The sequence below is a fragment of the Antennarius striatus genome, chromosome 15, assembly GCF_040054535.1.
Source record: "Antennarius striatus isolate MH-2024 chromosome 15, ASM4005453v1, whole genome shotgun sequence".
Taxonomy (NCBI): domain Eukaryota; kingdom Metazoa; phylum Chordata; class Actinopteri; order Lophiiformes; family Antennariidae; genus Antennarius; species Antennarius striatus.
Window position 1 is genome coordinate 19734018 of NC_090790.1, and position 24632 is coordinate 19758649.

At 45.6% G+C, this 24632-nt stretch overlaps 3 protein-coding genes and 1 long non-coding RNA gene across 7 annotated transcripts; 3 read left to right on the plus strand and 1 right to left on the minus strand.

The window, feature by feature from the left end:
- The first annotated feature begins 2981 nt into the window (after positions 1 to 2981).
- LOC137608597 (alanine--glyoxylate aminotransferase 2, mitochondrial-like) lies at positions 2982 to 7880 on the plus strand. The gene is made up of 13 exons (XM_068335094.1): positions 2982 to 3106; positions 3825 to 3907; positions 4028 to 4218; positions 4299 to 4422; positions 4942 to 5036; positions 5118 to 5211; positions 5289 to 5382; positions 6408 to 6508; positions 6583 to 6808; positions 6905 to 6993; positions 7077 to 7226; positions 7494 to 7592; positions 7696 to 7880. The coding sequence occupies exons 1-13, from the start codon at positions 3025 to 3027 to the stop codon at positions 7795 to 7797; spliced, it is 1530 nt and encodes a 509-aa protein (XP_068191195.1). The 5' UTR covers positions 2982 to 3024; the 3' UTR covers positions 7798 to 7880.
- Positions 7881 to 14985: 7105 nt separating this feature from the next.
- On the plus strand, positions 14986 to 19541 carry dnajc21 (DnaJ heat shock protein family (Hsp40) member C21). 4 transcript variants are annotated; one of them, XM_068335407.1, is made up of 12 exons: positions 14986 to 15392; positions 16254 to 16347; positions 16455 to 16578; positions 16700 to 16831; positions 17704 to 18008; positions 18096 to 18238; positions 18373 to 18466; positions 18624 to 18764; positions 18866 to 18914; positions 18983 to 19104; positions 19185 to 19263; positions 19383 to 19541. In XM_068335407.1, the coding sequence occupies exons 1-12, from the start codon at positions 15296 to 15298 to the stop codon at positions 19539 to 19541; spliced, it is 1539 nt and encodes a 512-aa protein (XP_068191508.1). In that variant the 5' UTR covers positions 14986 to 15295. The 4 variants fall into 4 exon arrangements, with proteins under 4 accessions (XP_068191508.1, XP_068191511.1, XP_068191509.1 ...); XM_068335410.1 differs by having other exon boundaries at positions 19386 to 19541; XM_068335408.1 differs by having other exon boundaries at positions 19188 to 19263.
- A 213-nt stretch (positions 19542 to 19754) lies between these two features.
- Positions 19755 to 24019, minus strand: LOC137608821 (alanine--glyoxylate aminotransferase 2, mitochondrial-like). Its single transcript, XM_068335406.1, has 14 exons — positions 23789 to 24019; positions 23144 to 23229; positions 22585 to 22775; positions 22382 to 22505; positions 22211 to 22305; positions 22044 to 22137; positions 21794 to 21887; positions 21560 to 21660; positions 21402 to 21494; positions 21181 to 21313; positions 20901 to 20989; positions 20664 to 20813; positions 20468 to 20566; positions 19755 to 19893 (listed from the first exon to the last, which is right to left on the minus strand). The coding sequence occupies exons 1-14, from the start codon at positions 23883 to 23885 to the stop codon at positions 19792 to 19794; spliced, it is 1548 nt and encodes a 515-aa protein (XP_068191507.1). The 5' UTR covers positions 23886 to 24019; the 3' UTR covers positions 19755 to 19791.
- LOC137608823 (uncharacterized) lies at positions 23158 to 24537 on the plus strand. The gene is made up of 3 exons (XR_011038243.1): positions 23158 to 23296; positions 23939 to 24022; positions 24114 to 24537. It is a non-coding gene; the product is annotated as an uncharacterized lncRNA (long non-coding RNA).
- Positions 24538 to 24632: the final 95 nt, after the last annotated feature.

The following is a 24632-nucleotide window of genomic DNA, read 5'->3' on the forward strand; positions in this document are numbered from 1 at the left end:
TTATTGACTGTGGTCATACCTGTTGGATGATGTCTCTAATGTCATCCAGGCTCAGCGGGTCCGTGTTTGTGGAGAGATATTCATCTAGGTTGTAATCTAATGTCTCAAATGCCAGCAACTGTTTTTCATCAAACGAGCCAAGAAACTTGATAATATGATATTTATCTAAGTTTCGGCACATCAACTCCTCCAGAATGCCACGCTGCAGGTCAAAAGAAGGGAATCAATCATTTTGGAAACTTGTCAATAATCTGTCACTGACTAAGAGCCTAAATCTTAAAGGTACAATATTATGCTTTTAAGTAATGTCAGTCAGCTGTCAGATGTCCAACTACACACTGTATTCAAAATGTCTTGCCCGAAACTGATCCGTGGTCTTCAATATCTTTAACTGATTATTGATCAAATCACTTCACGTCAAGACGCTTCATATAAAGGGACTGGCCTCTGAGTTCCCTCTGTCAACACCTGCCACCGCCACCACCCACAACTCCCCAGTTGTTCTCATACACCACGTGGATGCACACACTACCGTCCACTCCCACTTACTTAGTCTAGACTAGAGTTTTTTTTAAACCTTTCAGTAACTCCATTACTAGATATTTCCCTCTCACTTTCTCATGTTTTTCACTCCTATTTTTCATGATATAACTGTTAATTTACCTGTGGTTATCATAGACCTACTTTCTCAGTCAGCCGAGCGTGACTGTATTGTGTAAAGACAAGATGGCTGATCGAGCCAAGACCGACCCGTAAATATCATGTAAATTTGTGGAGAGAAACACAGTGTTTGCAAATGGGACAGAAACCAGTAGAGACGACAACAGATGATTACGGACAGGAGGTAATTAAAGCTGTGTTTCCCGATAATCGTCACGAACGATGAGAGATCGCTAACTACACCGGGGAGCTAAGCTAATGCAGTCTAATGTAACATGGGTTGATACTGGAGAGGTAAGACCAAACGTGGAGGTTTTTCCTCTATTTGTGTACTATATTGAATAGTTGGCCGTTGGGTGCCGTCCCTACATTATCTCCGTCCGCTAACCTATGTGAGGAGGAAGACGAAAGAAAACTGTACATACACACACACACGCACACACAGGGTACATAAACACCTGACAGAAGTGGAGCTAACTAGTTAGCCAAATGCTAGTTGACTTCAACAGCTTTTGAGGAACTTTCAGTGCCTAGCTCTGAGTCAGGTCATGGCCACACACTGCTACCGTAGTCTGAACAAACTCCCCCTCGGGGATGACCATGCCTTTATCCAGGGAGAGAACATGTCAATCAATAAAATATGGCTCAGGATAAATCAATCACTCCCGTTGTTACACCAAGTTGGAGCTGCAACAAACGGATAGTTAGCAGGCTGTCTAGCACAAAATTCCATATATCTATTGATGGAAGAAGTGTCTGTTGTGCAGATTCCAGGAGTTGGTAGGTTGAAAAACATGTTTTCCATAATAGGAGCCCTTTAAAGATGTGAGCATAAAAATTATCAAGGCCTACCTCATACTCAAATTTGTGACTGCCTTTGACAGCTACTTTCCTCTGAGGTTTGATATTTTGGTCAACTTTTCGACTCGTCATTGTCATTCCTGCTTGTGTAATAGCACATACCTGTTTTTACTGAACAGGACTAATGCATAGGATATACTCTGAACTTTATAGAAGTGGTTTGTCTTTGATGTTTCCATTTGTTTGGTGTGAAGATGGTTTCATTTCTTTTTTATCTCTCTAAAAGGAAAAAAAGATCAAAACTTTAAGTACACAAGACCTGCCTGGCGGCCCTAGCGATGGTTGTTGGGTAAATGGTCGATCAACTGTGAATTTCAAAGATGTCGCCGAGCCGTCGACTTTGTCGAAGAAGCCTCTTGAATGAGAAGCGACAGCGTCTTCAACAACTTAAACAAGTCCAGTTGATCAAGTTGATTCGTTTTTCAGGGACCCACAGTGACTTTTGGTCTACTCTCCTTTGATATTTCTATATACAGTATTTACATAAAGTTTACTCACCTTGTACTTTGATAGAGGTCTTTGCTACAGGTGTGTGTACTAACTAATTAACCACCTAACAAGCCAAAATATGAAGCGAAGAAGAGTCAACCTAACCCTAACCCTATCCCTAGTCCTAAACCAAGCCATTCTCAGGCTTGGTTAGCTGCAGGAAACGGGTTCTGATTGAAACAACAGGTGAAATGCTGTGACGTTGTCGGTCAGCAATAAACTAAATATATATGAACATGTGAGGACAAAACAGCATAACACTGTTTCTGTCACATGTCAAGTTTGGATAGATGTACAGAGAACCAATCTACAACCGTAAGGATGGTACCTTCTGGTGGCGGGAGCCCCATGACGAAATCCATTGCACTGTGGGGTCACGGACAAGACGGAAAGAGAGTAGAGAGAGAAGTGGGAGGCCCTGCCCCACAAATGAGCAAGAAGAAAAGTGCATTTTAGTCTCTAGTTTGAGAAATAGATGCCTCACAGGCTTTTGGAAACCTCGGGTGAAATTTCTTCAGATTAACTCAATCCAAAGGTCTGCAATGCTGTAAGTGCTGCAGCAATGTTTGAAGGAAAAAAAATAATATTTCAAATGCAAACCATTATTTCTAACCTAGTCAATGTCTTGACTATATTTTCAATTCATTTTACAGTTCATGGTGGTGAATAAAAGTGTGTGGCAGCAAAGATTGGCTTTGAAACAGCTGAAAATTCATGCTTAGAATAAATTCACAGTTAACAAAGGTAAAATGGGGACCCCAGTTTGGATTTTTTATTTTTGCCTGTGTGTCACTGTCCTGTCCAAGTTTACACACCCCCCATCGTCCTCCAAGATATCAGCCTCCCCTCCCGTAAAACTTTATATCTAGCCAATGTCCTGCTTTGAGGTCCACTTGAATTTAGATCTGCTGTAACGATTTCTGTCATTCTGCATGAAACTTTGCGCGGAGCGTCAATCCTGACGTTCAGACTCTCCGGTTCCGGTTCGAGTCCCTGTCCGGGTTCTGGTCCAGCATGTATTCTGTGCTCCGCTGCGCGCCGGCGGCGCGTCTTTCCTCCGGTCGCCTCAGTTCGTCCAAATTCCACTTGGCAAGCGGTGAGTTGAGACCAGAAGGATCCGGTTCAGACGCACCGGATGACCGGTAAACACGTAAACCGGTTGAGGCTCAAGCTGTTTGTCACGTTTGTTGTAAAGTAAACGGAGGAAGTTCATGGATTTACGCGTCACGTCAACGCGATGCGGTTTATTCTGTCTAATAAAATCTAATAAAATAGATGTAAAAACAAACATCAGCCTCCAAACTGAACATTTCTCTATTAGAATGTTGATGCTGCTGAAAAAGAAAAAAAATGATTTAAATCATCTCTGTGGTGAAGAATTAATCTGTTCTTTCTTATTTAAGGGGGGAAAGTGGATTCCAACTCGCTATTGGACCTTCTTCTCTTTACTGTATTGTTTTAAACTAACAGCTGTCAGGGATGTAGAAAATGCAAAATATCAGCTGAGACGCAGCCACCTGAATTAAAGAGGAGTCAAATCTAAACATCCAGAAGACATGTGAACAGCAGGTTAAATATTGGTCTTGTTTCCTTGGGCAGTCTGATTAATGATTCCTCTGCTCCAAATGGAAACAGGCAGCATCCTGTTTTACACCCTGAACACAAAGGAGACTAACATGGTCTGACAGCACAGGAGGAGAACCCTGGAGGTTCAGTGTCAGAAAGCAGACGTGAAATGTTGTCAGGTTCTCCTCCTGGATGGCCCTGAGCTGATGGAGCTCCTGTTCCTCACTGCTTTACCTTCATTCATGCAGTTTGTCAGGAATCTGCCCTGAAATACTCCTCCACAGACATCCCACTGATGCCCCCTTGCAGCTTCCAGCCAGCAGAATACCAGGTAGACCACCAACCCCCTAAGCAGATCGTCTGACGTTCCTCCACCTGCACTGACGAATGCATGAAGAATCCCCCCAACCTGCCCCAGCCTCGTTTACCCTTCCTGTTTGTCTCCGTTCAGGGAATGTCCAAAGAGCGCCTGATGGAGATCCGCAGACGGAACTGCAACCCTGTGACCATGAAGGTCACCTACTACCAGAGGCCGGTGTTCATCCACCAGGGGTTCATGCAGTGGCTGTGGGACGTGGACGGCAGGAGGTACCTGGACCTGTTTGCCGGTTGCGTGAGTGTCAGCGTGGGCCACTGCCACCCGTAAGGCCCGTCCTCCAATCCCGTGTCCGATGAAGCATCGATGAAGAAGATCAAATCTAATCCATCTCCTGTGGGTCCAGGAAGGTGACGGCGGCGGCCGAGCAGCAGCTGAAGACGCTGTGGCACACCACCAACATCTATGTCCACCCTCCTCTGCAGGAGTACTGTGAGAAACTAGCCTCCCACCTGCCGGATCCTCTGAAGGTACCTGGGGGGGAAGTCACACTTTTTCAGCATATGAACTACTTATAAAGATCTACCAACCAAAACAATGCTGCTCGTAGCTGCTCGTACTGAAAATCTCCATCATCTTCGGACAGAGCTCTCGGAATCTTTACAGGAATTTCTCTCGACTGGACGATCTCACATCGCTCATGTTGGTAGATTTGTCCATCTGCACTGAGAAACACTCCCAATCTTCGGCCGTCGCTTTTGAAGTTGGCTTTAAGAAACACAACTTCTATCCGGACAACTGGCTTCTTAGTTCCTTGACCTTTCTCTTCCTCAGCTCATTATTTGGTGAAAAGTCTGCCTCCACGTTTCTCTTCTTCGGTATTGAGATGGTAAACTGGCAGATGACACAAACACACGTAGTAAATCTCAAAGTGAAACACTTGGTCCAGCTCTACCTACTCATTTTCATAGTTTTTCTTAAGGCAGAACTTCCTTCAGGGTCGACTGGTCAATCGGTGTGTTGAGCAGCCTGTTCTAACGTCTTCACAGGTGATCTATCTGACCAACAGCGGCTCAGAAGCCAACGACCTGGCTATGCTGATGGCTCGACTTCACACGGGCAACTATGACATCATCACCTTCAGGTGCAAGCCTTTCTTTTCTCCCCCTCATTGTTGATGCTGTTGTCTGGGTTCTGACTGTCTCTGGTGGGTCTTGTGTTTCAGAGGTTCGTACCACGGCGGCAGCCCACAAGCCATCGGCCTGACGTCCAACGTGGCCTATAAGTACCCCATCGCCAACGGGCTGGGCTGCACCAATGTACGTAAACACAAAAGATGTCCCGCGACAGCCAGGGCCCGTTCCGACCCAGCTGACCAGGTTCTGCCTCCAAACAGACCATGTGTCCCGACGTGTTCAGGGGCCCGTGGGGAGGGAGCCACTGCAGGGACTCCCCTGTGCAGACTATCAGGGAGTGTACCTGCACCCCAGGTACGAACACACGATTTTATTAAAGTTCGGGTTGTTGTCTTTATGCTGTACAGGTAAAACCTCGGGTTACGTCGTTTGGAGCTACGTTGTTTGGAGTTAAGTCCTTTGGAGTTACATAATTTGGAGTTATGTCGTTTGGAGTCACGTCCTTAGAAAAATACACGTATAAATAAAAATCAAATTTATGTCATTTTCCTCCACTTTACGTCTGTCTGCCACAAATACTGGAATCATAAAATCACTAGTAAACCGTTAAAAGCACACAATATCATGTACCTGCGCAATAAATTAGAATAAAATGTTGTATTATTACTCCATAGCAACCCCCTTGACCCACAATGAGGAAGAAGCAGCTGATGACAAGATATTTTTTTAATACTAAAATAAAAATGAAATTTAATTGTCAAATTGAAAAAAATATTTGGTTCTTATGACCCAAATATTATCAAAATACATTCATTAATAAAGTTCAGTACAGCACTGTGAATGGTCACATACAGTTTAGCCTGGGGACGAATTCATTCAACATCGTTTTTCCTGGAACAATTAACAACGCAAGACAAGGTTTATCTGTATACATTAATAAGTTTGTCAATCCGATCACTCAGAAGGATCCGACTGATAAACTGGTGAACCGGTGACTCCCTCCCTATTAAACGAGACCCTTACTGAGTTACCTGGATAAAGTCCAGAGTCCGTCCCGGTTAATGATGAACATTTTTAGCTCTTTCCAGGAACCATTGTATGTCCTACTTGTGTGTTGACACACACAACCACAAATTATATGGTATTAAAGTAGTTTAAAGACGTGTTGCTGCACGCCCATGTCAGCTATGTTGTTTCTGACTTTACCTACCTTAATGGGTTCATCCCAGGTAGGAGCCTTGCCCTCGCCTGCATTATCATTCTCTGTTCCATCAGCTCCTGAACATCTGGGTTATACGCGGTGGTTGTTGTCCAGAGGTCCTGGTGTAAACGCTGCCGTTTGGTGCTGATGTGGATCGGTGTCTTTATTGATCCCACAGGTCGCTGCGAGGCCAACGATCACTACATCGCTCAGCTCAAAGAGACCTTCCAAACCAGCGTCCCGAGTCGAATCGCTGCGTTCTTTACAGAACCCATTCAGGTACGAGGTTCTCCTGGGTTCATTTCCAGATGTCACACAGGAGCGTTTGTGTATCAGACGTGTGTTTCCTTCAGGGAGTCGGCGGAGCGGTGCAGTACCCCAAAAACTACCTGAAGGAGGCGTACAAACTGGTCAGAGAGAGAGGCGGAGTCTGCATCGCTGATGAGGTCCAGACTGGATTCGGCCGAACAGGAAGCCACTTCTGGGGGTTCCAGGGTCACGATGTCCTTCCTGATGTGGTAACCATGGCGAAGGGCATTGGTAATGGATTCCCAATGGGAGCCGTTGTCACGACACCAGGTGAGGTTAAAAACGCTGGCCTGCTTTTATGGCCATATAAGGAAAGACATCCTGCTAAGAAGAGGAGCTCCATTGCGGGTTTTTTCTGCCTTCCAGAAATTGCTGCCTCATTGTCTAAGGGCGTCCACTTCACCACCTTTGGGGGGAATCCTGTGGCGTGCGCCATCGCCTCTTCGGTGCTCGATGTAGGAATGGATCTTCTTTCTTCCATTAGTCGTTCAGTTTAAATACAGAATCCAGTCCAGAATCAAACCGTGTTTCTGAACAGGCGATCAGAGAGGACGACACGCAGCGGACCAGCCAGGAGGTGGGGACCTACCTGATGACAGAACTGGCCAAGCTCAGGGACAAGTATGACATCATCGGTGACGTCAGAGGAAAAGGCCTGCAGATCGGCGTGGAAATGGTCAAAGACAAGGTGCTGAGTTTGTGACAAGCGACACCGAGCTCTGCTGACACGCGTGATCGTGGTCATGTGTCTGTGGTGAGGCCCCCAGGGGCCCATTCCAGCAGAGCTTCAGTTAACCGTTACCAGCAGGGGGCATTGAGTCAGCCATGATGGGGTGGTCTGATTTAGGTGGGGGGGCCACAGCTAAAAACAAGAGTCAGAAACCTTGAGAACCGCTGCTACGACTGGACAGCAGCCATCAGGGACGTCCACTAGTGATCGTACTCTCGTCCACAGGCCAGCAGGGAGCCGCTGCCTCCTGAGGGAGTCGCTGAGATCTTTGAGGATGTGAAGGACATGGGGGTCCTGATGGGGAAAGGAGGTCTGTATGGACAGGTAAGGCTAGCCCCCCCTCAGGTTGGTACTGAACCACCGTCATGAACCCTGTCAGTGAGCACCAGCACAGACCTCACATGCTGTCCATGCTGTCCCCATGCAGACCTTCCGCATTAAACCCCCCATGTGCATCACCATGAAGGACGCAGACTTCTTTGTGGCGGTTTTTAATAGGTCTGTCCACAACTATCTGGAGAGGAGATGAACGTTGGGATGAAGGTCGACCTGGAAACCCTGAAGGTCATCGACTGTCCATCCAATAATCTGAGCGTTGTCTCTAATCTACATTCCAGAACCAGATTAAATGATTCCAACATTAAACCAGTGGCTGTGACTACAAATCTATCATCTGTCCACCTTCAGAGAGGCTTTCAGTCTCCTCATCATCATCACCACGACAACCAGTTTTATTAAAGACACACTGCAACTCAAGAAAGCGTGAACCCAAATAAAAGACAAGCAAAAAATTGAAACAAGGACAGAAGCAAATACCTGTGTTGTTTTAGGCTCACAGGAAGTATTTGTTGACTATGACCTCACCATGTTAGACTATCAGCTGTTAAGTCATTGGCTTCTTCAAGTGTTGAAGAGAAACCTTGAATTGTTTTCTTCAACAAATTTGGATCAAAATTATTTAAGAAAAACAAAATACACAGATTAAAAACTACTCAACATGTTTAATGGAATGTTGCCATGATGCAATTTTGCACGATCACAATGAAATAAGGTACCAAACCCCCCTAAATTTACAAAAATGAAATACAGAATTGAAGAGATAGAGTCAGAGTGGGCATGCCTCTTTAACATTGTGTGAAAGGCAGACTGGGGTGGTGGTTCCTCTTTTTAAAGAGGTGTGTGCCAACTAGAGGGACATCACACTCCCCAGCCTCCCTAGGAAAGTTTACTCCAAGGTCCTGGAAAGGAGGGTCCGGCCAATTGTCAAACCCCAAATTGAAGAGGAACAATGTGGGTTCCGTCCTGGTCGTGGAACAACAGACCTGCTTTTTACTCTCTCAGGGATCTTAGAGGGCTTGGGAGTATGCCCACGATCAGGTCCCCAGGAATTTACTGTGGGAGGTGCTGCAGGAGTATGGGCTGAGGGGGTCACTCCTCAAGGCCATCCAATCCCTATACGCCCAAAGTGCGAGTTGTGTTCAAGTTCTCAGCAATAAGTCGGCTTGTCCCGAGTGGCTGTTGGCCTTTGCCAGGGCTGCGCTTTATCACCAATTCTGCTTGTGATTTTCATGGACGGGATATCGAGGCGTAGTCGTGGTGAGGAGGGGTTACAGTTTGGTGGCCTGAGGATTGCATCGCTGCTTTTTGCAGATGATGTGGTCCTGTTTGCGTCATCGGCCTGTGACCTGCAGCGATCACTGGTCCGGTTTGCAGCCGAGTGTGAAGCGGCGGAAATGAAGATCAGTACCTCCAAATGTGAGGCCATGGTCCTCAGCAGGAATCTTTGTTACAAAGGTCATTGACGGTAGACTACTAGATGCAGACCGGTGTTAAGATGGGATGTATCTTCTCTGTCTCTGATCGGCTGATGCAAACCATGTGTGGGACAGTCTGCAAACTAAACACAGAAATGTATTCCTGTCATGAAGACGTATTAAAGCATCCAATAATCAGTTGTTACACCAAGAGGACCTCTTACCGTACTGGTCTGTCCTCATCTACTGCAGTAAATCTCCTCTCAGGTGGAGGAGGCTGAACCATGATTACACCTGGTGGTAACGTTGCAGCAGGTGGACTGGTGTGGTCTTGTTGAGAGCTGGCGTTATCAAGTCCCACATGAGAACCAGTAACCTGAACCACGACAGGAACTGGTGGTGAGATTCTTTTTTTCCTCAAGACTATTTCCACTAAAGACTCTGGCATCTTCCACACACTAAAAACAGATAGAAATGTATTCCTGTTATCGACACATCTGAAAGCATCCTATAAACCTCACTCAGAGGTGATGATGGTTGTGACACACAAAGGAAGTCTTCTCACCTGTCTGGTCTGTCCTCATCTACTGTACTAGATGTCCTCTCAGGTGGAGGAGGCTGGACCATGATCACACCTGTTGGTGACGTTGTAGGAGCTTGTCTACAGTGGTCTGGGTGGGAGCTGGTGTTTTTAGGGTCCAGCTGAAGAGTAGTAGACTGAACCTTTGTCACACTTGATTGGAATGTCTTCCCTATCCTTGAGATGAAATTCAAGAACCTTTTCTTTTTTGCTTTCTTCTCCATCTTTGTTGCTTTGGTCTCTGCAAATGAAGAGGATATAGCACTTGCACCATCCTTCACATTCTCAGCTACCATTCAGGAGTACGGGTGACTGTTTCTTACCTTTTGTGACTAAGTCCTCATGGATAGAAGCCTTTTCAACACATTCAGAGACTTCTGCTGAAGACTCTAGCATCTTGTCAGAAAAGGTGTGTAAAGGAGCCACAGACTGAACCTTGGGAACATCTGATGTGAATATTTTCTTTATCCTGGAGAAAAACTGCAGGATCTTCATCTTCTTCTTCTTTTTCTTCATCATCTTCTTCAGTTCAATACCATTGATGAATGGATGATTGAGGACTTCCTGGGGTGTTATCCTCTTATCAGGATCCATTTCTAACATGGCTTTCAGGAGCTCGATGCACCGCTCCCTTTCCACAGCTTCTGCTTTATTGTCTTCCTCCAGCTGCATCTAGTTCAGGAAGCAATGGTCAAAATCACCATCAGTCACTCATCCTTATGATCATGAGAACGTAGTCAATTATAGTAATAAAAACATGGATCATGTAACCCTTACTGTTTTCAGATCATCCAGAGATTTGAGCTCTTGACCTGTGAGAAGAAAAATTTGACGTTCCACAATGCTCTGAAGAAGAACGAGAGCAAATTACGGAGGAAATGCTTTCTGAGGGAAAGTGTAAAATATTTGTGTTTGCATGACTGTCAGAAAATCTCTGAACATGTTATATTCATTGGAGTTGAGAAGTTTAAAGATGTACATTGGGTGGAGACTTGTTGAGCACGGCATTGGTTAGGAACTTCTTTGTGTAAATCCCCTTGTCAAGAACGTGTTTAGGTGGAACGCCCAGGAACTTAAACATTTGTCTAATCTGGAGATAAAACAGAAGTTATTTGTGCAACTTCCTGTTTCCAGCAGCTATAAGGAAACAGGACAAATCAGTCAGGTGAAGGATACCTGTCCAGCAGCCTCCCAAGTTTCTTTAGAACACTGACCCGAATGAACCACAAACAAGTGGACTGATTAGAATAGATATCTTACCACAGATTCATCTGATCTGCCAAGAAACAGAGGTATGCCCAAGACCATCCAGAACATTACACAGCCCAAAGACCACATATCAATGGCCTCAGAAAGTGGAAGGCCGAAAAAGACTTCTGGAGCCCTAAAAGTGGATAAAACAAGCAATACATACATTAGATATCATAAGTATGAAAAAGGTACACAGAGGACGTCCAAAATTAAACACCGGGACAGGAAGTCCATGCCTGCTTCTTTACGAGAAGACACTACTAATTTACATCAGTACAGTAATCCCTTGCTTGTTTACGCTTCCAGATGCACGGCTTCACTACATCACGGATTTTTAGTAGGTAGTCACGTGATACGGTATATGCATGCTATTGGCTGACAGCATTCGGAAGTGCGCTCAGTTCCAAGACTCACGGAACGCAGTGCACTCCGTCTATAAGAGTGTGGGCAAAGGTACTGCAGATTAAGGTGGTTTAATATCAGTATGGGGAGGGTTCATAAACGTTTAAATTACCGTAAATAAATAATAAAATAAATAGTTTGTCGCTGTATTGCGGGATTTCGTTTTTCACGGGTGGTCCTGGAAGGCATTAGCCGCAACTAATGAGGGATAAACAGTATTCAAACAATCAGTATTTTAATAGACTTTACCTGAACATAGGTATAGTTATTGTCAAACCAAGCTTTAGTTCAGACGTGTGCCTTGCATAGCCAAAGTCTATCAGTTTGACTCTGAAGGGTCTCTGTTGATCTACCAGCATGATGTTATTTGCTTTCATGTCGGCATGGACGATCTCCATTTCCTTCAGGAGCAGCAAAGCCTCGGCCATCTGCAGAAAACAGGCAGGAATCTATTTCACAGAGTTTTCACAGTTTTATAACCAACTGCATTGTGTGTTTTCTGTCAACTCTTAAACCAACCTGTTGGATCATGCCTCTGATGTCACTCAGAAGCATTGGCTTCATATTTTCTAGCAAAATGTCCTGCAGATCCCTGTCCAGCATCTCAAAAACTGGAGCCTTTCCAACATTGAAATGGAACCAGCCATGACATTTAACAATGTTATGCTGGTCAGCGTTATTAGCCATTAATTGTTGTAAAACATGAATCTGGAAAAACGTGACATGTTTGACACCATTATTTCCTGGTGGAGAGTTAATCTGTTCACATTTATGAACGTCAGCTAAAAGAACACGCTAGTGTGCCATGAGAGACTGACAGGTGTGCCGTGGGAAATGGCCCACTTTTCACTTAATTTGTCTAGAAAATGCCATTGTCGAGTGTCAGTGCTGTAATCTGGATGCTTGTGTGGCAGAGTAGTGCAGTACTGCTCCCTACCACTAGGTAGCAGCATGCCAATGGAAGCAGGTAGTTAATTTCCCTGTCATTTTGAAAAAATATGTCTGTGTCTGTGTTCTCAGTTATCCAAGTCATGGTATCAGAAGCCGTTTAAATCAAAAAACTTTCAGAAAGTTTATTGAAGATGTTCCACGTCTCATCCAAGATCTCACTACACTATCAAATTGTGAACATCAAACTCACCTCATTCAGGGAACTACCGTCTGCTTCCAGGGGTCGCTTCACCGCCACAACCTCTCCAGTGTCATTCCTCCTACATTTCCTTATTTGTCCAAAGCTCCCTTGTCCCAGCATCGACATTATCTCAAAGTCAAAGAAGTCTAAAGAGAACTCATCGCAGGGTTTGGATGGGTACTGACTAATCCATGGGTAGGATCCCCGGACAATAAATGGATGACAGAGGACTTCATCAGGCGTGATCCTTTCATCACGCTTAGGAGTCATCATAGCTGCTAGAAGCCGGAGGCACTCCAGCATCTCCTCATCTTCTTCATTAATTAACTCAGGATGCATCTAGTTCAGGAAGTAATGGTCAAATCAGTCAGAAAATCTTTTGCAGCCACAAACAACTTATGTTCATTAATTGGTCTTTGGAATTATATGTGCTTAATGCCTCTTATATGTCTATGTCTGTGTAAAGACTCCCTTTACTTTGCCTTACAGCTAGCTAAATCATAGATTAAAAATTCCACTATTTGAAACGTGTCTATGTAGCCTGTTTGTAATGGGGTAAAAGAGTGAGACTGGGCCGTCAGGTGAAGGATGTGGAGCAGCAACCTCCTCAGTCTGTAGTAATTGAACTCATTATAAGATGTCTTACCAGCCATTCTGTCAACTGGGCCTTGCGTTCACTGCACTTGAGTAAGTTGTATATGACTTGGCTCATAAACCACATATCAGTGGCCTCTGATAATGACGGACCTGAAAATGTTTCTGGGGCCCTACATGTAGAAGAAACAAACATTTTAACAAAGTCCTTCAACAGAAGGCAAAAATCTACCAAGACTGCTCAGTTCAACCGTTAGCCACCAGCAGCACATGAAAACATCACAAACATGAAGATCAGCCCTAAATTCGCTTTGTCGCACAACCTCCCACCAAGGTACATTAAATCCATGAAGAATGAAAAACATCAATAATGATATTGGATATATTGTATATTATTGTACATGAGAAATATCTGAAAGATTGTTGAAAAACTGGAAAGAGTCAGGAAGAGTCAAGTTTGTCTGCAACCCAGTTCACTGCTCAATGTTAAATGCTAAAACACTAAATTTTAGCATGAGCAAACGTCTAGTGGCTAGAATTGTTGCTAACATGAGCTAACAAACTGACCGGAGCCAATAGCATTCGCAGCAAATCCTGCAGACAGACTCTCCTCATAGGAGAGTATTATCCTTACATATGTTCATCTTCTGGATCCTCCTTGACATCTGATCTCAGCCGGGCTGAACCAAAGTTTGCCAGCTTGACTCTGAGCGGTCTCGTCCTTCGATCCTCCATGAGGATATTCTTAAGGCGCACACTACCATGGATCACTCCAATGGACTTCAGGCTCTTCAAAGCTGTGGCCATCTGCAGAAGACAGGTGTTCCATAGTTGAAATGGGACAGTTATTGGCAATTTTTGTTATAGACTGTTCATACCTGTTGGACGATGTCTCTAATGTCATCCAGGCTCAGTGGGTCCGTGTTTGTGGAGAGATATTCATCTAGGTTGATGTCTAATGTCTCAAATGCCAGCAATTGTCTTTCAGCAAACGAGCCAAGAAACTCGATAATATGATATTTATCCAAGTTTCTGCACATCAACTCCTCCAGGATTTCACGCTGCAGGTCAAGAAAATTAATTAATCTGTTTGAAAGGTTCTTATTGATAATGTGTGACTGACTCATGGTCTAAATATTAAAGATATGAGCATCATAATTGTCAAGGCGTACCTCAGAATTAAAGTTGTGACTCTGTTTGACAGTTACAGTCTTCAGAGTTTTGATATTCCGCCACAAACGCACACCGTCAGGCTTCTCTTCATATACATCATAGTCTTTATATTGTAATTCAAAATTATGATCAAAATTCCCACTCATTCCTTGGGTTATTACTCAACAGAAGGGATGCGCAGAATAACTTTTGAACTTTACAGAAGTGGTTTGTCTTTGATGCTTTGATTCTTTTGGCATGAACATGGTTTAATTTCTTTTTTTTATCTCTCTAAAATGAAAAAAAGATCAAAACTTTAAGCGCACAAGTCCCGCCTAGATGCCCCAACAACGGTTGTTGGGGGTAACAGGGAGTGTCAATGGTCCATCGATTAGGAATTCCAAAGACATCATTGAACCATTGTGTGCAGAGCAGACTTTTCTGAAGAAACCTCTTGAATGAGAGGCAACAGCGTCTTCAACCAAACCTAAACAAGTCTAGCTTATTCTTGTTTAGCTCTTCTTGATCACCTACTACTACCTACTAAAAATCTGCGATGTAGTGAAGCCGTGCATCTTGAAGCGCATACAAGCGAGGAAATATTGTATATCAATACAATGTATTGATATAATATATCAATATATTTACAAATACATATGTTTTGGGTTTAATAGCAGATCATTTTGATCATTTTGTCATTTTTATTTATAGGTACCCTGCATGGTGGAAAAAGTGTGAGCACCCCGGTGAAAAGACTATGTTTTCATTTCAAACAGTAGGGGGCAGCAATGCGTTAGGTTGAAATCGGACCAAAACAAAACGCGAAGAAGAGGAAACCTCGCGAGATTTCGGTCTGAGCGTGATTTGGTTCACTGTCGGAAACCGGTTCCGGTTGTGAAGCCGCGTGTTTAGGAAATACTCTGAAGTTGTTTGTCAGTGATTGACTAAATATTTACAAACATGTGAGGACAAAACATCTTAACTTTGTTGTTGTCACGTGACCGGATTGGATAGCTGCACAGATTTAAGCTAGTCCAGACCGTTAGCATGCTAAAGCTTGCTGCGTGTTAGCCTCGCTGGCCTGAACAGGTTTTTATTTATTTTTTTATTTTTTTGAGGGAGGGGGTGTTTAGATTTTTTTTTCTCCCCCCGTTGGCTGACAATGAAGTGTCACTACGAAATCTTAAATGTGAAACGAGACGCAGGAGACGACGATCTGAAGAAAGCTTATCGTAAATTAGCACTGAGGTGGCATCCAGGTAAGCTAGCGACACGATGACGTCACTACTTCCGGTCTTTTTTTGTTTTGCGTCGGTAACGAGTTAAACTTTATGTTCAGGACATAATAAACTACTTACGATTTGTGCTAATATAAAACGTTTCTGTCAGCAGTGTGTGAGGATGTTGCGTTTGGGTACAGTAATATGAGTATTCAAATTCAAAAAACTTTATTTGTCCCCCAAGGGGCAATTGAAGGCACATAGAGCAGCAGTATTGGTGCAAAAGACAGGATTGGGGCAAAAAAAAAAAAAGAAATGCAGAGTGCAAAGAGCAAAAACCCAGACTCAATGCAAAACTAGGAGATAGGCAGTCAGACACTGCAGCATCCCGCGACACCCCTGAATTCAACATTTCAACCTGACCTACTTGCAAAGGTCAAAGATCAAATTTAGTGCTCTGACCTCCTGGCTTTGATCTATGGTCATACTCACACTGGCCTTCTCGTCTTTCTAATCCGGTTCCTGAGTTTCACAAATGTTGAAATTTCACCTTGACTTAGTTTTCTCAAGGTCAAGGTCAACATCTCATTTTCATCCCTCTTTGCCGCGCAAGTAATGTGTTTTTTGTTTCATCTGTATCTGCAACGGTTTTGAATCTATATGGTCGACTAATGGATGAACACTGACAGTTAAAATACTTGTACTTGTACTCGATGGAAGGTCCAGAGAAACTAAAATCCCCTTTCTGTCGTCTCAACACAAACTCAGATGATTGTGTTGGTTTATTCCTCTCTTCAGTATCTGAGGCTGCCTCCTCCATCCTCATTCATTCACGTCTCAGTGAGCCTTCTGGTCAGTTTGTCTCTGATTGCGTCTTTCGTTTCCTTCTGACTCCCCCAGATAAAAACTTGGACAATGCAGAGGAGGCTGCCGAGCAGTTCAAGCTCATCCAGGCTGCTTACGACGTCCTGAGCGACCCGCAGGAGAGAGCCTGGTGCGTGGAGATCCTCCAGTCCCACGCCTGTACCGCTCTGAGGTTCAGTGATTGATTATTGATCATCAGGAGTAGGTGTGAAGCCTCCGTCTCTGTCTGCGCTGCAGGTATGACAACCACAGGGAGGCTCTGCTGAAGGGAGGGTTGAGCGGCGACTATGAGGACGACAGCATTGACCTGCTGCAGTTTTTCACTGTCACCTGCTATTCCGGCTTTGGAGACGATGAGAAGGTGAGTTTACTGCATCCCCACATCTGGATCTGTTTACAGCTCTTCTGCACAAGGAGTGGGACATTATTCCACAACTTTTCAAGGTTGGGGGTTTAATTCTGTCTCTCTCGCTCCCTCCCAGGGCTTTTACGCTGTTTACAGGAATCTCTTTGAGTCTGTGGTTAAGGAGGAGATGGAGCATTGCAAGGTGGACGAAGAGGAGGAGGAGGAAGAGTTCCCTCCCTTTGGAGACTCGCAGAGTGACTATGACACAGTAAGCTGAACATACATTTCACTCCCTAGATGTCAGGTTTGTGTTTCAGCGGGAGGGTCAGGGTCTTTGGGAGCCCCTCCCCATCAGTATCCCACTTCTACATCAGTGTAAGTGAGAACTGATCCCCTGTAGGTGGCACTAGGGGTAGTTTGGACGAGCGATTGGCGTCTGTTACAGGAGAATAAGAAAGGAAGAGACGAGAAGACAATCGAGAAAGTCGGACAAATTCAGCTCAGACTCGTATGGACAACGTTTGATGATAGTTCGGTTAAAAAGAGTCACAATGGTGAAAAAAAAAAGGAAGGAGAGGTTGAAAGGATTGGGGTGTGAATCTCATCCCAGAGAGCTGCTTCAGTGTCACTAGATCTCCTAAAAAAATAATTTGCTGTCAAATGTGAACTGTTAAAATAGTTGTACCTTCGTAAATAAATTATTTGACCATCAGAAGCTCTTTATGAGCGTTGCTTGTGTTGTTTTATATAAGTAAAGATGTTTTTAGGTGTCACTACAGCTAAAATATTAGCGTCTCTGTCTCCGTTCTGCTCGACTTGCCTCTGTTTTCTCTGTTTTTTGGTCAAAAACAGGTGTTTTTGCTAAAACCGCCTGATGTTCCACTGCTGATAACTAAAAAACCCAGGAGGATAGAAAAAAAACTTCTGGTGAAAGAAGAGAGTCTAGACTTTGTTTTGATGGTTTGTTTGTGTTTGTAGTCATAGAACTCAAGATTCTGTGGGCCTTGAAAGATCAGTCAAAACCCTCCAAAATGCTCCAGTACATAGAACTCTGAGAACATCAGACAAATAGTTAAAGATGTCAGAATCCTTCTCTACATAAATAACACAGGAGCTGTTTTTCTTGTTTCCCTTCCACAGATAGTTCATGTGTTTTACGGCTACTGGCAGAGCTTCTGCACTCGTAAAAACTTTGCGTGGAAGGAGGAGTACGACACGAGGCAGGCCTCCAACCGCTGGGAGAAACGGGCAATGGAGAAGGAGAACAAGAAGACCCGAGAGAAGGCTCGAAAGGAGCGCAGCGAGCTGGTGCGACAGCTGGTGGCCTTCGTCCGCAAGCGCGACCGGCGCGTCCAGGCCCACAGGAAGCTGGTGGAGGAGCAGAACGCCGAGAAGATCAAGAAGGTGGAGGAGCTGAGGAGGAAGCAGAAGCTGAGCCGGGCCAAGTGAGGACCAGGGGTGGATGACAGACGGGGTGGGACGTTGTCTCGTCCTTACCTTCAATCGTTTGTTCTGCTGTCCCTCCATCCAAGGCTGGCAGACGACTACAAGGAGCAGAGCTGGGCGGCCATGTCCGCGCTGGAGGAGCAGCTGCAGCAGATGGAGGCTCGGTACGGGGAGGAGTTCGGAGACGCGTCGGAGGACGAGGAAGAAGAGAACAGCGAGGAGGAAAGAGGTGGGTCACACCGTGGCGTCAGGCTGTCCGGTGTGTGTGTGTGTGTGTGTGTGTGTGTGTGTGTGTGTGTGTGTGACTGACCAGAACACTGTGGGCAGCGTGTGTTTTATTCCTTCGGTCATATTCCTTCACAGATGCAGAGCAGCTGGATGGAGATCAACTGAACATTGATTATTATGATGGTCTGTTCTGCCCCGCCTGTGACAAATCCTTCAAATCAGATAAAGCGTAAGTACCCCCCCAGGTCTGTACTGGTCTGTTAAGATAGACTTTATCCCAAACTGGGAAATTGAAATGTTTTGTTCTAGTTTGTTCTGGTCTGTTCTAGTCCGGTCTCCAAAGTCTGTCTCGTCATCTATAATTTTATTCACTGTCTTCTTTACAGCATGAAAAATCACGAGAAATCCAAAAAGCACCGGGAGATGGTGGCGTTACTACGGCAACAGCTGGAGGACGAAGAGGATTTACTTGGTTTGAACCTGGAAGGAACGCTGGAAGATGAGGAGGAGGAAACACAGAGGCAAAAGTATGAAGCAGGATGTGATGATGAAACACAGCAGTGTCTTCCCCTGCTTCTCCGGGACTCATCTGAGTCGGTGATGTCATAATTTTGTTTCCTGCCTGCAGGCTGTCCAAAAAGCAGAAGAAGAAAAAGAAACAGCAGAAAGTGGCTCCTGTGAGTTCTTGTCCTGCTCTCCAGTGACGGTTTACGGTTCTGTTTGACGTTCTTCACGTCCGTTTCAGAGGCTTGATGAAGAGGAGGAGAACGTAACGCTGATCAACGGCGAGGCGGAGAGCCCCGAGAAGTCAGGGGACCCCCTAGAGCCTGAGAAGCAGGATGAGCCCCCTCCTGCAGAGGTCAAGAGGTCAGCCCAGTCTTACCCATCTCCAGATCTGTGTGTTTTTTTTGTGTCTTTCCTCACGGTTTGGGTTTTATTTGTTTCAGCAGCTCCGGGAAACCAAAGGGAAAGAAGGGAGGGAAAGACAAAGCAAATAATTCAAATGCACGAGAGCAGTTTCCTGAGGTGTGTTTGTCAAGAGTCGGGGTTTTTTATTAAGTTAATCTTTTATTACAAGGAAATCAACACAAGATAAACAGTGAAAATAAAATGTGAAATTGTTAATTTCTCCTTCCTCCCCCCAGAAGGAGGCGAACCTCTGCTGTGTGACCTGCTACGAGGAGTTTCCCACCAGAAATAAGCTGTTCGACCACCTGAAGGCAAGCGGTCACGCCACTGTGCTGTCCAACGCGGCGCACGCCTCCACCAGCAGGAGCAAGAAGGACAAGAAGAAGAACAGATGACACGCCTCTCAGTCTGCGACCACGAGTCCATCTACCATAAAAACAGTTTGAATAAAAGTGACACTGCATGGCCGCACCTCTGGAATCACGAGCATTAATGCTAACAAGTTAGCCTGGATCAAATGTGTTGAGCTGAAGACGGCGTTTGATTAAAAGAAGGTTCAAATCATTCAGATCCTGGTGAGGCTGAATGAGTCGTTTAGGAGAAGGTCTGGTCAGCTGACGCCAGCCGACTCCGCCTCTTTCTTGCTCATTGTCTGTTCATTTGACCTTGGACGGCCTTGTTAAAAACGGCCACGAAGAAATCCACGTCCTCCTTTGTGATGCACATCGGCGGCTGGATGCGGAAGGTCTGAAGAGACGAGCAGACAGGATGTTAAATGTAAGTAACCTGGTCATGTGATCGATAGTGTTCTGATGCTTTATACAGTAGAACCTCGACATACGAGCAAAGTCAGAGATCGGAGCTGCTCCACATACGAGTTGTTTGAGATACAAGTCGTTGCTCTGCCCATATTTTTGTTTTACGTACGAGTGAAATTCCGAGATCTGAGTCATGCTTCAGGAAACCTCCAGTAGTTGGCGGATGGATACGACATCAGTGAAACCGGATCTCGTTCTTTACCACGCGTATAAAAATTATTTTAGTTTTAAACGGTTCAATTCTCAAGTTCAGTCATGGAACCGCTTCAACTCGTATCGAGGTTCTACTTGTATTTTTTTATATGTATTTATTCGCTTTGGAGGTGCTTTTAGAGTCTGGAGCAAACAAGGTCCTCAAAGACCAGGCTTAAAGAGGTGGCAGAGGTTTAAACCAGAGGGTTGTTGGTTTGAACAAGAATTACTTAATAAACTACAAATTAATTCCTGATGCATCTGAACCTTTTTGTTGGCATCAAACCTAACCGCGTGTACGCAGCCACTACCTGTCCGTAGACACCGGTTTTCCCGATCAGGACCCCCATGTCCTTTATGTCCTCAAAGATCTGACTCATGGCCTCCAGAGGCAGCGGCTCTCTGCTGACCTGCAGTGGGAGAGAGATCAGATTGAACCGGTTGGCAATTACATTCAGGTAACGATCAGTGTGCGATTTCCTGTGGAGACAGGAAACACTTCAGCACCTTGTCTTTGACCATTTCCACGCCGACCTGCAGGCCTTTTCCCCTGACGTCACCGATGATCTCATGCTGGTCTCTGAGCTTCGCCAGTTCCTCCAACAGGTAGGTTCCCACGTCGACACTGTTCTCCTGGAAGCCGTCCTGATGGATGGTCTACAGACGACAAATCGGTTTAATGTCGCCCCTTCACCTCTAAATGATGGGCGTCAGCAGAAAATGTAAAGAAAGACGAATCCTTACGTCAAGCACTGACGAGGCTACGGTGCACGCTAAAGGACTTCCTCCAAAGGTGTTGAAGTGGAAGGCCTTCCCAAAGGAGGCAGCGATTTCTGGAAGAGGGGAGTCGAGTCCAGTCACCTCTGCTTCAGAGTAAAGGTCAGACGACGCCGAAGGCGATCGATGGAAATGTTTGCACACTTTGAAACTAAGCTAAACCGTTTGCGCGTCTATTTTTACGTGGTAGAAATGAGACAACCTCTGTTCCTTCTTCCACTGAGATAACTAGAAGCTTTAACCTCACCTGGTGTCGTGACAATGGCTCCCAATGGGAATCCATTACCAATGCCCTTCGCCATAGTAACCATATCAGGAAGGACATCGTGACCCTGGAAACCCCAGAAGTGGCTTCCTGTTCGGCCGAATCCAGTCTGAACCTGATGGAGAAACGATTAGGATTTAATAACAGGAAACAAACACGTATGTGGAGACATGTGGACGCGTCACAGCTGACGTGATCCTGACCTCGTCAGCGATGCAGATCCCTCCCCTCTCTCTAACCAGGCGATAGGCATCCTTAAAGTAGTTCCTGGGGTACTGAACGACTCCTCCCATGCCCTGACACAGAGTTCATCAAAACAAAAGCACCAACAGACGGACAGAAGAAACTTCTAGACTCCTACCTGAATCGGTTCTGCGAAGAAACCAGCCACTCGGTTTGGGAGACTCGTAGCGAAGGTCTCCTTCAGCTGCCCGATGTAGTTCTCATTCGCCTCACAATGACCTGGTGACCAATCACAGCCCGTACAAAGATGGAGAAGGTAATCAGAGATGGTCTTCTTAGGGAGACTATCTCATTGGTGCATCAGAAGGGTTTGTATTTAGTGTGTCAAGCATGAACGATGCGTGTTCCCTACCTGGGGTGCAGACACACTCTCTGATGGTCTGGATGGGGGAGTCCCTGCAATGGCTGCCCCCCCACAGGCCTCTGAAGACGTCGGGACACATGATCTGTTTGAAGGCATCACCATTAGTTTGATTGTCCACTAAAGACTGTTGCTTCAGGAGGGAAGGCTTAAACAGTCCAGAATAGGCTGGTACATGTGGACCCGTGATGATGACATCACGTCATGCATAAAGCTTTACAATGCGTGACTGAATACACACGTGTGTGCAGCCCGAGCTGGTGGCGATGGGGTATTTGAAGGAGGAGTTGGAGGTGAGGCCCATGGTCTGCTGGCTGCCTCCGTGGTACGACCCTCTGAAAGACGGAACAACCTCTCAGGACCGTTTCTGGAGACTTTTCACGACAGAGCGTGGGGTGTGACACGCACCTGAAGGTGATGATGTCATAGTTGCCCGTGTGAAGCCGAGCCATCAGCATAGCCAGGTCGTTGGCTTCTGAGCCGCTGTTGGTCAGATAGATCACCTGTGAAGACGTTAGGATTACTGTATGCATGTTCAGTACTGCTGGTTGCTCCACCAAACCCGCCCCCCCCAGGTACCTTCAGGGGATCCGGCAGGTGGGAGGCTAGTTTCTCACAGTACTCCTGCAGAGAAGGGTGGACATAGATGTTGGTGGTGTGCCACAGCGTCTTCAGCTGCTGCTCGGCCGCCGCCGTCACCTTCCTGGACCCACAGGAGATGGATTAGATTTGATCTTCTTCATCGATGCTCCTCGGACACGGGATTGGAGGACGGGCCTTACGGGTGGCAGTGGCCCACGCTGACGGTCGCCACACCGGCAAACAGGTCCAGGTATCTCCTGCCGTCCACGTCCCACAGCCACTGCATGAACCCCTGGTGGATGAACACCGGCCTCTGGTAGTTGGTGATCTTCATGGTCATGGGGTTGCAGTTCCGTCTGCGGATCTCCATCAGGCGCTCTTTGGACATTCCCTGAACGGACAGCACCATTTAATAACTCCAGACAGTTGTGTGTGTGTGTGTGTGTGTGTGTGTGTGGTGCGTTCTGAATTTAATGCATATTCAGTGACCCCAGCAGATGAACCCGAAGAATACAGCAGATCCACGAGGCCTTAAACATCACATGATGTAAAATAATTCTGAAGATAATAGCATAATTCTAATAACATTTTAATAATTCTAATAATAATTTTAATAGTGAAGCAGATGCCTGCAGCATCAGCATTAATCATTCATGTGTGTGCTGATCATCTCACGCTGCCGATGAAACTCAAGGTGTTTGTTTAGGCAAAAGCCAAGACTAAAGGCGGAGACCTTCAATCGTGCCGTCTCGTTCTCACCATGTATTCTTGCGGCTGGACGTCGCACGGCGGCATCTCTGGGAGGTCCGTCTGGCGTTTGAAGGCCGATTTCTGACATGCTGGTCCTGCATGAAAACTGGACTTCATGAGGAGGAAGGATCTGACGATGACGAGCTCCACCAGGAGGAAAAGGTCACATCCTGGGCTTTCTTTATTAAAACTGGCTTGAGGTTTCTCGGGTGACAAGATCAGACTAATTTGATTTTAACATGACTGATCTATAGTCAGTTTAGTAAAAGCTGTAGATTCCTCAGCTTCCTGCAGCGGCTGGTAAATATTTGCTCATTTTATAAATCGGTTAACTCTTTACGCAACACAGGAAAACCACACTGCTAACTGGATTAACTATATTAGAAATATTTAGCCTGAGGGATTAGTCATCGTGTTTTCACCCAGGTGTTCCAGGTCAATAATCTTCATTTCAGTGTAGTTTCAGGAGTAAAATTATAACATAGCAGAAAATACAAAGGAGGATGAGAAAATAAAAAAATGAAGTTTAAAAAAAGCATTTCTGGTTTATTACTGACATGAAAAAAGGTGGAACTTGTAATAATTATCTTTCTACTTGCTATAAAATCAGTTATACAATCCACAAATTCAGTTTCCATCGTCATGGCAACTCACCACTTCCCAGGTGAAATCGGGCCAAGGCAGGTGAAAAGCAGTTTTTTCCGCAGAGACCGGCGGAGCGGCTGAGTAGAGCAGAGCTGGGTGAGAACATGATGAGTAAAACCGGGTCACGCCGCCGCCCGGCTCCTTTTCTACCATCTGTAGGATGGGTGGACGGCCGCCAGCCAATGACAAGCTGAAGCCGCCACACACCACAAGAATGTTTTCCTGTGGCGTCCCGACCTGTGGGTGAGCGCCTTGTCACGACAACATGCACGCCCGCAGGCGCCTAAACAGCATCGTCACCTGATTGGTTAACATGTCACATCTGTGCTTGTAGTGTGTGTGTGAGGGCGTGACGAGCAGTCCCTTCAGGTGTGCTGAGCCAGAGACAGCTGCATTTCATCAATCAATCAATCGGCCTACCTGGACCCCGCCCTGCCACGCCCACGCTGCCCGATGGGAACCACTGCTCTGTAAAGCCCGCCCTTGAGACGGTTTTGTCGATCCTGTTCCCCCCGTGCTGCCAGACTCTACCTGTGGATGTGAACTGTTACCATAAATGAACTCTGACCTCTCCTGACACCGCTGCACGTCAACACGACGTAGCTGGAATGACAGCATCTTCAGAGAAAGACTCACGTTTGCTCCTGGGCTCCTTTGTCTCCTCATTTAAATGATATTAATGTTTACTCTAACCTGATGACGTCACAGTCAACAAATATTTACTTCTGTCCTCGTAACTGCTTGTCTTTTATTTGGGTTCACGCTTTCTTGAGTTGCAGTGTGTCTTTAATAAAACTGGTTGTCATGGTGATGATGATGAGGAGACTGAAAGCCTCTCTGAAGGTGGACAGAT